The following is a 13,508-nucleotide window of genomic DNA, read 5'->3' on the forward strand; positions in this document are numbered from 1 at the left end:
CCTTAGTTGCTCATTGTTAGTTACGCTGATCCAGAAAAGGAGCCATATTCTAAGAAGCTTCTGAGATCATCTGGCATAAAGTAGCTCAAGGCAACAAGAATAAATCCAGGAAGCACAGTAAAGAATTAACATTTACATGAACAGGTACAAACAGAAGGGGTTTTCCAGAAAAGTCACTATAGCATCAAAGAATTGTGCCACCACCAGAGTATACTCTTTCCAGAACATTTTAGATAAGTCAATGCAATCTATCAGATTTTATACTAAAAAGACAAAACTGACACCAAGCAATTTTTTAATTAAAAAGCATATTCTTAGATTCGGATTCTCATATCCCATAAAAGCTCTACTTTGGGGGGGTAAGGAGAATGGTGGCGATGCACAAACTGATAAACCACTTCTTGCTGTAAAACACTGGAAAGCAGACAACAATGAGTCAAAGTGAGGGCTCTCTCCTGAACAAGAAAACGAAATGTATTATTAGCATACGGTCTATCCCTTTAAGATGGTAAGGGCCATTCTGGGTATCTGTAGGCAGCTGATTTAACCCTGTGATTTTTCAAATGCTTAGTCAAACCGTCATAATTTTAGAACAGTTCAGCAACCACCTGGAATTAAGTATGTTTAAGTCTAAACCCCTCTAAAACAACTTCAGTATTGAAACTCAAAACAGACTAAAAACTTTCGTGATAAAGGTAAAAGTTATATTATTCAAGAGCTTTGGTTAAAAGAAATAGCCCACTAGTTTATCTGCAACTCCAATCCAGATTTTTTAAAGGCCTCTGGAGTTTATGGAAACTTTTCATTTGCTAATTTTTTTTAGCAGTTGAACAAATGTGGAAGGGACAAAACCAGAGCATCAATGTCAGAAAGCAGCAGTATTTTTGATTCCTCTCCCACACCTCAAAACACCTCACATACTAATACAAGAATAAGTAAACAAAAAAGAAAAAGCTTTAGAAGTATGTGCAACTGACAATGCATTCTGAAGATTTCTTTTTCCATTTCTTAATCAGTTTTTTAAAAAGACAATTCACAGCCCCCTTTAAGACTCCCTCTGTAAAAAGATCTGGTTTCTCATACTTTCTGAGTCCACATAACGAAGTGGCTTGCTAGCAAAGCACACAAGATAAAAGTCTGAAAAGGTGGATACCACAGATTTGACCTAGAATCAAGTTTCCTCCCTGCCGTTCCAGGTATCTTCTTTCCACACTTCAGCATTAGCAGACAAGGATAAGCAACAATGGTTACCTCCAAGATCACCAAATCCATCTTTCCAAAGGCACAAAGTATTTGTAGGAGTTAAAAACAAAACAAAACAAATAAACAAAAAACCCTGATGGTATAGCTCAATAGAGTACTCTTGTGTAAAGCATTAAAAGCATCAGCCTCTTTTATTTTGTGACAAGTTTATTGAACAGTATTGAAGACTTCATCTTTATAAACAAAAACCTCTGCTGAATGATGCCAAGGCAGTATTTGCTGGCAATGTTGTGGCCATACTGGCAATGAATCGTTTTATTGTGTTTGGTTTCTAAAGCTTGGACTACTGTAGAACTGCCGGTAAAACTACTTAAATGTGGTAATTTTGCAAGAGTGGGAAAGTTTTAAAAGTGATCACTGCCAGGAATTCTTACAGAAGATTTAACTAGCAGCAACTTTACAGTTTCTTTACTCATTTTTAAATGTTCTTGAAATTGATGAGTGGATTTATTTTTAAACACTTGACCCATGCCTGTACACAATGACAGAATCCAATAAAAAGGACTTTGAGTTTCATTAAGGCTTTCATGGATCCTTATTTTATCCAAGGTATGTTTGCTTACGTACATACACGACCCTAGATTTTCATCCAGTGTGTTAAGACTGACCTAATTACGCTGAACATTACTCTCTGAAATTGTGAATAAAAAGTTTCCTAATGCAATTTTCACGGTTGATGCTTTGACAACTTGGAGCACAAAGCTAGGAACTACATTTCACTTAACAGTGTTGCGTTAAAAAAAAAAAAACAAACAAAAAACAAAAAACACCACTAATAATTATACATCCAAACTACAGTATTAAACACAGAATACACCTCCAAATTTTGCTTGTGAACTAAACGTTTCACCCGAGTTCAGAAAAAGTTTACAAAATTGCTTATTTATAAAATACATTTTGTAGATTTCTCTAATCCTTTAAACTAAAAAAACCAAAACACCCCAGCAAGGGGGTGGGGAGGGAATTAATCCTAAAGGAAAAGATTCTCTTCCGTTCATGTCACCAAAAACAGAAAAAATTTACACAGAAAATTGAAAATATCATGATAGTGTTTACAAATGCACACAACTTTAAGCAAAGCTTTACAAATCCTTCATACTATACAAAGCAAATGAGAAAGAAATTCATTTTTACCCCAAACCTAGTTATAAGAAAATTTGCAGGAAGAGAGGTATGAATAATTTCACAGAGCATATTTTCAAGAATTTTTTAAAACTCAAACTCCAATGCCCAGAACAAGATGAACAGTATGTTTAGCAGTTAGCACTATATTAATAAGTCTCAGATACACAAAAATCAAGTTCCAGAGGGCAAAGCATTTAATTACATTTCACAACGAGAAGCACTGTTGTGACTCAACCAAATATGAAACACAGTTCTCTCCAATTTCTACACAAACCACTATTTTCTTAATTTATTTAATTTGATGAACAATGAAATCAAGTTTTCCTTTTCAGCATTTATCTGAGATGTAGAAATAACAAAGTAGTTGCAATAAAGTATATGAAATATTTAATAAGATTGTACGAACATATAACCAAAATAAACTGTGGAAAAAAGATAAAAGGCTTTCTTCAAACAACCCATTTTTCTAAAATGAAAATAGTCAGCTCTCCAATGGGGAAAATAAACTGCAGTTGAAATAAGACTCCCAAGCAGCGCTGAAGTTTTCTGCACTTGGTCTTTGGAATGAGAAATGATTACTTAATAGAAAACTTAAATTGAACAGCATATATAAACATCATATTGCTTTTTTAGTTGAGGAGGCAATATCTAGTGATCTGTCAAAGCGAATATGCATTCATGAATTGTCAAAAGACCCACAACACAGCCATGTCTTCTTTGAAAGTCTAAATAATCCTCTCCCTAAACAAAAAATCCTGTACTGTCAATCCTCTAAGATTGTAGTGATGAAAAGTCTCTCCAAATCTTATCACACAAATGAAACTGTTACCACTCTTAACTCTAAATTATACGAGACTCTGTATTTCAGTGTTCCACTGACTTGCAACACCAAAAAGGCACTATTTTTTTTTTTTTAACAGGAAATACTTCTTTTAAAAGGCTGACCCCTTTGTAAGTACATTGATTTGCAAGAAATGTTGGGAATGTTTCAAACCAAGACAGAGGCCCAAGTAAGACAAAATTTGTTTTTCATGATATCTCACCAATCTCCCATTCCACATGTTTATAATATAATGTGACACATCTTTAGAGCATTTTAACTAAGAAGGAAAGTAACCATAAGTAGAGCCTTTTGTATCAGTGAGCAGGATGTTGTAAGGCAAATGTTTTCATGACAAGGACACTTACCAACCAGAACCCATGTGGTCCTCCTGCCTTAGTGTCCTGAATGCCAAAGAAAAGAGTATGAAAGGGCAAAGAGTCTCAATTCTCTCCCCTCTGGCAGCTGCACTTGTACTCTGCACTTGTACTCCTTATGAAGAATTTTTATAAATAGGCTCCTGATCAAACAACTAGACCAAAAAGCCCCCAAAGTAACAGGATTAAATGCACATCTATGGAACCACTTATGGATCTTTTATTCTATAACACTATTGCTAACAAAGCTAACAATTTCAACTTCAGTTAAAAAAAAAAACAAAACTAGATATAATAATGCTCTTTCTTATAAATGGACCCTCTTTGTTTAGTTACAGGCCAAAATTTCACACAAATTTGGGACAGAACAAAATTGCCAGAATATCAGTCCATCATGGAAAGGACTTCAAATCCAGCATCTTAAGCAATGATTATTACAAGTGGTTTCGGGTTTTTGATGCCATCCAAACAACATGAACAATTTTTAAACTGACTAAACTAAAACGTGGCGGTCAAACCAAAAAGGCTCTGGTAGGTAGAGGACTCCATATTTTATTTTTGTGGCAAAAGTACTTATTTCACACAGTTTTAAGTGTGACATTAGAAATCAAAGTTCAAGGTTATAGCACAAACCAAGTGTGGAATTTTATATTAAAACAACAACAACAGAACAGTTCTGCTCATTTACAAATGAGTCAATTAGGCAAACAAAAAAGCAGCAACTTCAGAAGCAGGACTGTCTATACAGCAAGAACCCTCAAGAAGCAATAAAGGTACATACAGTGAATCTGTATACAGAGATTTTATTCAATTTTAAAAGAAAATGAGGACTTTAGACAAAGCTTTGACCCTATAACAAAGCAAATCTGTCCAGCTTTAAACCAAATTCCAAGAGTAGCCAACTTCTATTTTTCAGCAGCTGGCAAGAGCACCCTTAATGAGCTCTATTGACATTTCTATTTTCTTCATCTCATATGATATAAAACAAAACCAATCTAGAGACTCCTTGATAAGCTTTATATGGTCATTTGTGTTTTACAAATGGTTTCTCTAATGGTATGCCAAAATCATTTTTGTGTTCTCTCCAGATAGCTTTACTGTAACATACAGCAATATTTATACTGGTAGTGAATCTTCTGTAAACAGTCAACCAATGCTCTATGTTATAGAAACCAATCTATATGCAATTGAAACAATCCACAGGTTCTAACCTGGAAATACTAGGAAAACAATCTGGATGCATTAATCACAGCACTATGAAGATCTACCCTATAAAGAATTGATGTGAACAGCTACCCTAAGACAAGTTTTACTTTCCTTGAGCCTATAGGTCTGTCATTTAAGTCAATGACAGCGGCTGTGGCTTCATCCCGAGATTCAAAGGCCACCATGGCTTCGCCTGTGGGCATACCTTTTTCATTGTATTTTAAACACACTGAGCCTGGGATCACTTGATAGCCATAAAAGAAATCTAAAATCTCATCAATAGACACAGTAAAGGGCATATTCTGCACTTTAATTACTGTTGGTCCTGGTTTTCCAGAACTAGATCCAAAGCCAGGGGGTCCACCAATGTGAATTGGGCCAGGCCCAGGCCCAGGGCCAGGCCCAAAGGCTGGCGGCCCACTCAAATGCCCAGGTGCACTTCCAAGACCAGGAGGGCCACTTCCAAAACCTGGGGGGCCACCTAAACTACCAGGGCCATTTCCAAAATTCTGAGGGCCTCCTGCAAATCCTGGCCCACTTAAATTATTTGGTCCACCTCCAAAACCTGGAACATCCAGTCCTAGACCAGGCAAACCACTATTTCCAACTGAAGGCATACCAGGCCTAGCATCACCAAAGGCCCCTCCTAATCCTGGAGGAGGGAGTGGTGGCCCAAAGGCATTCGACCCGCCAAAATTACCAGGAAAGTTAAATGGAGGCCCATTGTTGGCCTCCTTAGATCCTACAGTCAGGAAGGCATGTTCTTCACCTCCTGCACCAGGCATTCCTCCACCGGGCATTCCCGCACCAGGCATTCCGGCACCGGGCATTCCGGCACCAGGCATTCCAGCACCGGGCATTCCTGTACCAGGCATTCCCGCACCGGGCATTCCTGTACCGGGCATTCCTGTACTGGGCATTCCCGCATTGGGCATTCCCGCATTGGGCATTCCCACACTGGGCACTCCTGGAACTGCAGGATTACCTGGCACAGGTATCTTTAACCCTTTTTTTCCTTGGGCAGGGGGATTTTTCTCAATTTCTCTCATATCTTCTAGAGTAACTACATGAACAAAAGCTTCTCTCCCGTTAAGTTTTTTACGGTGTAAGCGTTCAGACTTACGTGCATCATCTTCATTTTTAAACTGAACCAATGCCTGTCCTAGACCTTGCCCATTGTTATCAACAAGAACATGTACAGCATTTTCATCCACTGGGATTCCTTCTAGGAACTGAAGAACATCCATCTTGGTAATGCTGAATGGAATATTTGTTATGTGAGCACAGACTTTGGCAGAGCTGACATCCCCCTCCGGATTTAACATCATTTCCCTCTGGTCATAGCTGAAGTTCTGCAGTCTTTTACGAATCATATCTATCTTTTCTAGCATACCTTTCTTAGTAATTGGATGAACTTGAATAAAGCGATTGCCCATGTATTGTTTATGACGACACAGAGCAGCCTTATAGTCAGCCTCATTTCTGAATTCTACGAAGCCTTCACCAGTTGCTTTCCCATTGGGTCCATAAGCGATATAAATACTATCTTCCACAATATCCAACTTTTTAAAAAAATCAATGACATGTTTGTTTTCTGCTTCAAATGGTAGCCCTTTCAAGTAAACACAAAAACCAGCCTCATGTGGTGATCTTGACCTCGACCTTTTCTGCCCACTGGGCGATTTTGACCTGGGAAGTGTCTGAGGTGGGGGATGGGTTTGTCCAGAAGGTCCTATACTTTGCTTAAAAGTGATATGGCCTCCAGCAGCTACCCACTGTCTCTCTGTGGCAGGACTAACTTCCACATAGCGTTGAATCATCAGCATTCTGTTTCTTTTCAAAGCTTCAAATGTATCTTGAGGGGAGAGAAATTTAACCAATCCGTTCCCATTATTTCGACCTACATGATCTTTCAACAAATGCACTGCATCAACACGGAGCCCATGGAAAAAATCTCTGACATCATTTTCCATTGCAGAAAAGGGCATACCATGTACACTGACATACAGATCATCGGGGTTGATGGGAAGTGGTTTCACACTGCTTTGAGAGTTCATCTGGATAGGGTTAACAGGATTCAATGGACCCAGAAACACAGGGTTCAGGTTATTGTTCAGATTCATAGGTGCTCCAGAGCCATTCATTCCAGCAGGTAGAGGGGCCACAGGTGGCGGGTTCAAGGGTGGCATGCCTGACATGGGTGGCAGTGGGGTCATGGGTGGCACAGAAGGGACTGGGGGGATTGGGGGCACAGGAGGCACAGGAGGCAATGTAGGTACCGGAGGAGGAACTGGTATTGGGGGAATGGACGGCATTGGTGGCAAAGATGGCATCGCTGGGATTGGAGGAATTGGTGGTGGTGGGACTGTGTTCATTGGAGACGCTGTGCTTGGAATGGTTGAGCTAAACGTTGGGCTCCCAAAAGAAGCCCCCATATTTGGAGGAGCCGTTCCTATGCTGGCTGTGGAAAATGTCTGTATGTTTTTGTTGCTTTCATGAACCGATGTAGCGGCAGTAACTACACTGGGTGAAGGATTATTAAAGTTAGGTACTGTTGTAGGCAAGTTTACCCTGCCACCCATTCCTGAGCTAGGTGGCGGTCCTGATCTACTAGCATTTGCTGGTGGTATATCTAAGTTGGCAGTTTCAAAACGCCTACGACTCAGTTCAATCATATTCTGCATTTCCGTTTTACTACTCAACAAAAGTGTTACTTTTGACCCTTTAATTGTACCACCTGTGCGCATCATACCAAGCCTTGCATCTTCATCAGTGGCAAAAACGATGAAAGCCTCACCCAGTTCACCCCCTACAATATGCACGCCCCCATCAGGGATGGTCAATCCAGAGAAGAAGTGGCGAATGTCCATGGTCCCCGCCACAATTGGGAGACCTTGCAAACGGATGACCACAGCCATGCTGCGCTGAAACCACACACACCTGCAGATGAGAAAAGGCAACGGCCAGGTCAGACTCCTGTTCATCACACCAAGTTTTTAGCTACAAGAATGACCAGCTACCTTATTAGGCCCTCAAACTATCTCAAGCAATGTAGGGTTTGTTTTTTTTTTAATTTGAATATTCTAAAAACTGAATATTATGTGCTATTTACAATGTAAAACCTAGACAATTTCAACTTCCAAAAGGCATTAATTCTGTAAACAGAAGTTCAGTCCTATGACTCAAAAGTTTCAGGAAAGGGGCGCCTGGGTGGCACAGTCGGTTAAGCGGCCGACTTCAGCCAGGTCACGATCTTGCCTCTGTGAGTTCGAGCCCCGCGTCGGGCTCTGTGCTGACAGCTCGGAGCCTGGAGCCTGTTTCCAATTCTGTGTCTCCCTCTCTCTCTGCCCCTCCCCCGTTCATGCTCTGTGTCTCTCTGTCCCAAAAATAAAAAACATTGAAAAAAAAAATTAAAAAAAAAAAAAAAAAAAAAAAAGTTTCAGGAAAAAAAACCACCATAATGAAAGTAAAATCACCAATTATATCACTCAGACCACTAATTATTCAGTAAGATTTAAAAGAAATGCGTAAGTCAGATCAGGACACAAAGTTTAACAGTCTGCAGGGGGAAAGCATGCAAAGGATGTATCAAAGTTAATATTTAAAAGTGACTTAGCATTTTCCTTTATAAACTTGACAACTTTGTAGAATTATCAGTGTCATTTTATATGACTCAATCTCAAAATGCAAAAGAGAAACAGAAAACTGAATACTAATGAATTACAAATAATTAACACTAAAGTAGATTCAAGTCTCAAATGAGAACTGATTCCATATTTCATCCTAAAACTCTTCAATCTGCATTACAGCTCTATTTATTAAAGAAAACTACATATGGAATTAGTTACTACAAACAAGGTTAATACATACTAAGAATCCAAAGAACTACTGAATAAAATAGCCAAAATCTTAGTTATCCATAGTCGTCACTCCAAAAAATAGAACCTAGTTACAGTGCCATTCACCAAAGCTATTTTAATTAAAACTCAGATCCAATGACTCATTCCCAAACCTACCAATACACACACACACATTCATTTTTCTCACAGAAGGCTGATAATTAAAAAAAAAAAAAAAAAAAAGGGTATTTTTTTGTTTTAAAAAGAACTAGGGTATATAAACTTTATTCAGTGATTGTTATAGTCTCCTACCCAATGTAATTACTGTGGAATTTCTGGGAGCTCACTGATCTCCTTAGATGTCTCATGTTTAACTAGTCGAAAAGAAAAGTTTCTCCCAGATTTAAGTAAAATTTCACTATTTCAGTTCTTACGGCTTTCAAGTGTAAATGCAAGGGCAGCCCTTTGTAAACTGATACAAAACAAATTCTTCGGACTAGAAAAAATATTAATTTGAAATTTATGTGGTCAATAACATAGGGTATTTTCCAATCCATCTTAAATATCAACTTTTAAATATAAAACCTATTAGAGGCACCTGGGTGGCTCTGTCAGTTGGTTAAGGGTCTGACTTTTACTCAGGTCATGATCTCACAGTTTGTAAATTTGAGCCCCATGATCAGTCTTCACGCTGACAACATGGAGCCTGTTTAGGATTCTCTCTCTCTGGTCCTCCCCGACTCTCTCTCAAAATAAATAAACTTTAAAAAACATATACATATATAACTAGCTCTGTGACCTCAGGAAAATTATAAATGACTTGAGTTTGGGGTTTTTTTTTTGTTTTTTTTTTTTAAAGGGAGGGAAGGAGAGGGAAAAACAAAAACTAAAAACAAAACAAAAACAAACCGACTTGAGTTTGGTTTTAACACTTTTCAAACAGGAACATTAAAAGACCAAAGTTTCCTGCTGCAAGCTCTAAGAATCCTGTAAACCTCATGAAAAGAGTTTTTCATGTCAAATATTATGTGAATATCAATTTGATGAAATAAAATCTGTAATTATATCTCAACCATTATGACTGCTGTACACAAAACAGAATACTGTTTGGCTTTGACAGTTTTCTCACACACATACACAAAAATAAAAGCTACTTTCAAATTTAATCCAGAAAGATGGACTGGCAAACAGAAAATGCTCTTATGAGACCATTATAAAACACTAGAAATCTGGGTGAGGAGGGAAGCCTTTCGTTTTTTGTTTGCAAGAGTCAGCAAGAAAAATTAATACTAAAAAAATTAATCACACCAACAAACTCTTTTCTCTTATTTACTACTTAGCAATCTATATGAAAGCTCATCAAGACAACTCCAAGTCATTAAATTCTCATTCCTTACTATCTCTAGCATATTAGCTATATGCAAAATTAAGACAGTATTCCCGTTCAACTTAAAAAAAAGCTTTATCATTTAATCACTATATGGGGGAAACATCATGGATAAGTATCTAGGCACCCAAAAAGACTTGAGAGAGAGAGAGATGTTAGTTTACACTGGGACAGTAAAATGGGAATTTGATATGGTCCCAAGAACAGAAAAATTAAACACAGGGCTAAAGTGACACACACAGCAACTCTTCAAAAGCCATCTGCTACTAAGAGAAGGGATGTAGTGAAAGTCTGCGCAAAGTACATACGAAAACATGACACTGAAAATCTGCCCAGATTACCAGCTAGAAAAAGGGTTGAGGATTAAACCAAAGTAGAGCATAAGACTTACTCATAAAGCCATCTAAAGTGAAAAACAGTTTCGAGGTTCCAAAAAAATATGAAGATCTGCTATTCTGCTACTAAGCGCCTGTTTGACAGGTAAGTCATTTCAACTACCTTGAGCCTACCTTTGTTATTTAACAAGAGGGTTAGATTCCAATCACTAAAGTTCCATCTAAAGTCAAAATATGTATTCTAAAACATATGACCCATTATCTATACCTATACCTCAAAGGAATATTAAAAAACCATACCAATAACAAGCACCTATATTTGTAATTAGTCTAGAATGCTACAATGAGGGAAAAAAACAGCTACTTACTGCCTAATAATCAGGAATTCAGCAGGAGAAATGCATCTAAATAAGACTGACCCCCAAAGAAAGCAACAACTGTTCAAAGCACCCAGTCCACCCCACCCCCATCCCTCAGATAAGACTGTTAAAAAAAAGCAAAAGAAAATCCCCCACAATTCAGCTGCTACACAAATTTTCATGTTACTAAATAAGCTATCTCATTTTAATTTGTATAAAAACAAACCCTCTATTCAAAATCTCTTACCTGATAAAACAAGAGATGTATTTTCTTAACAAGAAGTAGAGGCCAAGTCAATCCTGTGGGCAACCAATTAAAACCAACTTTTAGACTGCAATAGAGAATAAATGGAGGCAAAAATCAATGCAGGAAACACAAAACAACACGCACAGGCCACACTGAACTGTACATTATGAAGGCGAGTCTGAAACCACCAGAGTACTTCATTAGAATGCATATAAAAAAAAAAAAAAAAAAAAAGAAGAAAGAAAGAAACACATGTACCAAAATCCCACACATGCTTCTTACTTGGTATTGCTTTCAAATTTGAGTATCTCTCAAAACATAATATATTTACATACATTAAGAATGTGCCATAAATTAGTCCAAGAATGAATCAATTAAAAACGAAAACAATCATAAAGCTCAGATTCACAGTTGATAATTACTTTTATTACTTGATGATTAAACCAGTCCAGAAAATTCCATCAACACAAGTCCAACTACGACCTATTTCCTTAGGTCCCACCAAATGTTTGATGAAGAAGCACAAGTTTGCACAATAACAGTTCCAAGACAAATGACAGTCATCAATTCAAGTGTACTTATAGAAATTCTTGGAATTACTTTCAAAATATTTTCCTTTGCACCAAAATAGCATCAAGAACCAAGAAATATAAATGAAGAGAAAGTTCAGGCTCTAAGGACTAATTCCTATTTAAAACCAGTGGGGTTCAAAATCTTAAAAGTGCTTTTTCCTTCTAACATCAAAACTGTTCCAAGAAACTGATAAAAACAAAAAACAAACAAACAAAAAAACTAAACTAAAAATGTCTGGCATATTAAGAATACCTCCCAAAGTAAAAACGAGTCACTCATGTCTTACTGGAATTTCTCCCAAACCATGAAGTTATAAACAATTCACAAGCAACACAGAAGACCAAATGATCAATTACTTTCAAAAGATCATTTTTTAATTTAGAGAAACAGAGAAAAAAATTGTCACTGTTAAGTATTAAGATTACCAATAGAACACTACTTAGAATGATGCACATTTTTAACTATCTTTCAAGATACCACCAGTGCTTAATATTCATCACCAAAAAGTAAAACTTTAAAAACTTTTAGTGTTACTCTAAACTTTTTCTAAAGGACGAGCTAAACATCTTGTAAACAATTACTCAAATTACTTAAGAATGAGATTTTTTTTTTGCCACAAAAGCTATGCAAATGTCATTAACAATGCTTTCAAAAGCCCAGAGCACTGTACCATTCTTTTATATGTTGTACAAATCAGTTCTAATTATGTTTAAAGAGTTTTAAAACTCTTTATTTAAAAGCCACACCTAAAAGTTTATCTAACAGGTCACAAAGGGAAGCATGAAATAGAAAAAAGCCTGCTTTAGGTAAAGGCTGTGCTCAATGAGAAGAGCAAGAATTTCTGCAATATTATTTTCTAAATGTACTAGTTGGACTCTATGACCAACAGAACCAGAATAATTTTCTAGTTAAGCATTTGTGATTAACAGATGATCTCCTACTGGAGATTCCAATTCAAAATGTCTGGTATGGGGCCAGGACATGTGCCCTGAAGATAATAAGGGAAACAGGTTCCCCAGCTTCTTCCCTTCCAGACCCAACAAGGTTCCATATGTCCATCTGGAGAGGAACAAGATCAGAGTCAGCCAGTTAAGCCCAAAGGAACACACCAGGCCTACATTCAAAAAATTTCTAAAGGGTTGCCAGAAATTACTATAACAAGGAAATGTCTCATTCCACAAGAAAAAGTTGAAAGGCCCAGGTGAATTTGGCAGATGCCTCGTTCAAATTTTACATTGTTCAATTTAAATTCCAAAGTCAGGGGGGCGCCTGGGTGGCTCAGCTGATTAAGCATCCAACTCCAGCTCAGGTCACAATCTCATGGCTTGTGGGTTTCAAGGCTTGTGGGTTTGAGCCCCGTTTGGATCCTCTGTACCCCCCTCTCTCTGCCCCTCCCTTGCTTGAGCTCTCTCTCTCAAAATAAATAAACATTTAAAAATAAATAATAAAAATAAAATACAAAATCAATCTAGGCATAAATTTGTGAATCTTTTCTATTTAAGCAAAGGGGAAGGCCCATATCCATATCAATCCATACCAAGGAAAAGTATGCAGAAAAGTTCAGGCTAGAAGCTAGAAGCTCACAACTCTTGGTGTTCCACCTCTTCCTTCAAATGGACAAAGTAAATCAAAACTGAGAACTGAGTGCTTTTGTTTTCAACACCTCACTTTGTAAAGAGCACAACAATTTAAGAGGCACCACTGTTTTCCAAGAACCTACTCATCCCTGGGTTCTAAATTATCAGCTAGCAATGGAATGAAGGATCCCAACATGAAAAATCCACTCCAACCAGCTTAAGCTTTCGTGAATTTTAGAAGGGTAAGACTGAAAACAATTCTATGAAACAAAACATCTAAAGCACATATTTTTTAAACCTATTCATAAAGCATAAAGATAGGAAGGAGAAAATGGGCCCAAAGTGCCATTAAATTCACTTGTATCAGAAGATCTAAAACAAGAAGATTGCTCTAGTATAT

General features: G+C 37.5%; 1 protein-coding gene across 14 annotated transcripts in view; it reads right to left on the reverse strand.

Moving 5' to 3' along the window:
• LOC131485693 (RNA-binding protein 12) overlaps positions 1-13,508 on the reverse strand; it is a 35,295-nt gene that overhangs the window by 18,320 nt on the left and 3,467 nt on the right. For 3 of the 14 annotated variants that reach the window (XM_058685426.1, XM_058685428.1, XM_058685427.1), the window contains exons 2-3: positions 10,959-11,043; positions 2,560-7,731 (exon numbers count right to left, since the gene is read on the reverse strand). The exons of 3 other annotated variants lie outside the window; for them this stretch is intronic. In XM_058685426.1, coding sequence (XP_058541409.1) covers positions 4,878-7,709 — 2,832 coding nt within the window. In that variant the 5' untranslated portion in view covers positions 7,710-7,731; positions 10,959-11,043 and the 3' untranslated portion in view covers positions 2,560-4,877. Of the gene's footprint in view, positions 1-2,559; positions 7,732-10,958; positions 11,044-13,508 lie in introns of those variants that run through there. 8 more of the 14 variants (XM_058685425.1, XM_058685429.1, XM_058685433.1 and 5 more) reach the window with 6 other exon arrangements.

This window comes from Neofelis nebulosa, chromosome 9 (genome assembly GCF_028018385.1).
Source record: "Neofelis nebulosa isolate mNeoNeb1 chromosome 9, mNeoNeb1.pri, whole genome shotgun sequence".
In the NCBI taxonomy this organism is placed as follows: Eukaryota; Metazoa; Chordata; class Mammalia; order Carnivora; family Felidae; genus Neofelis; species Neofelis nebulosa.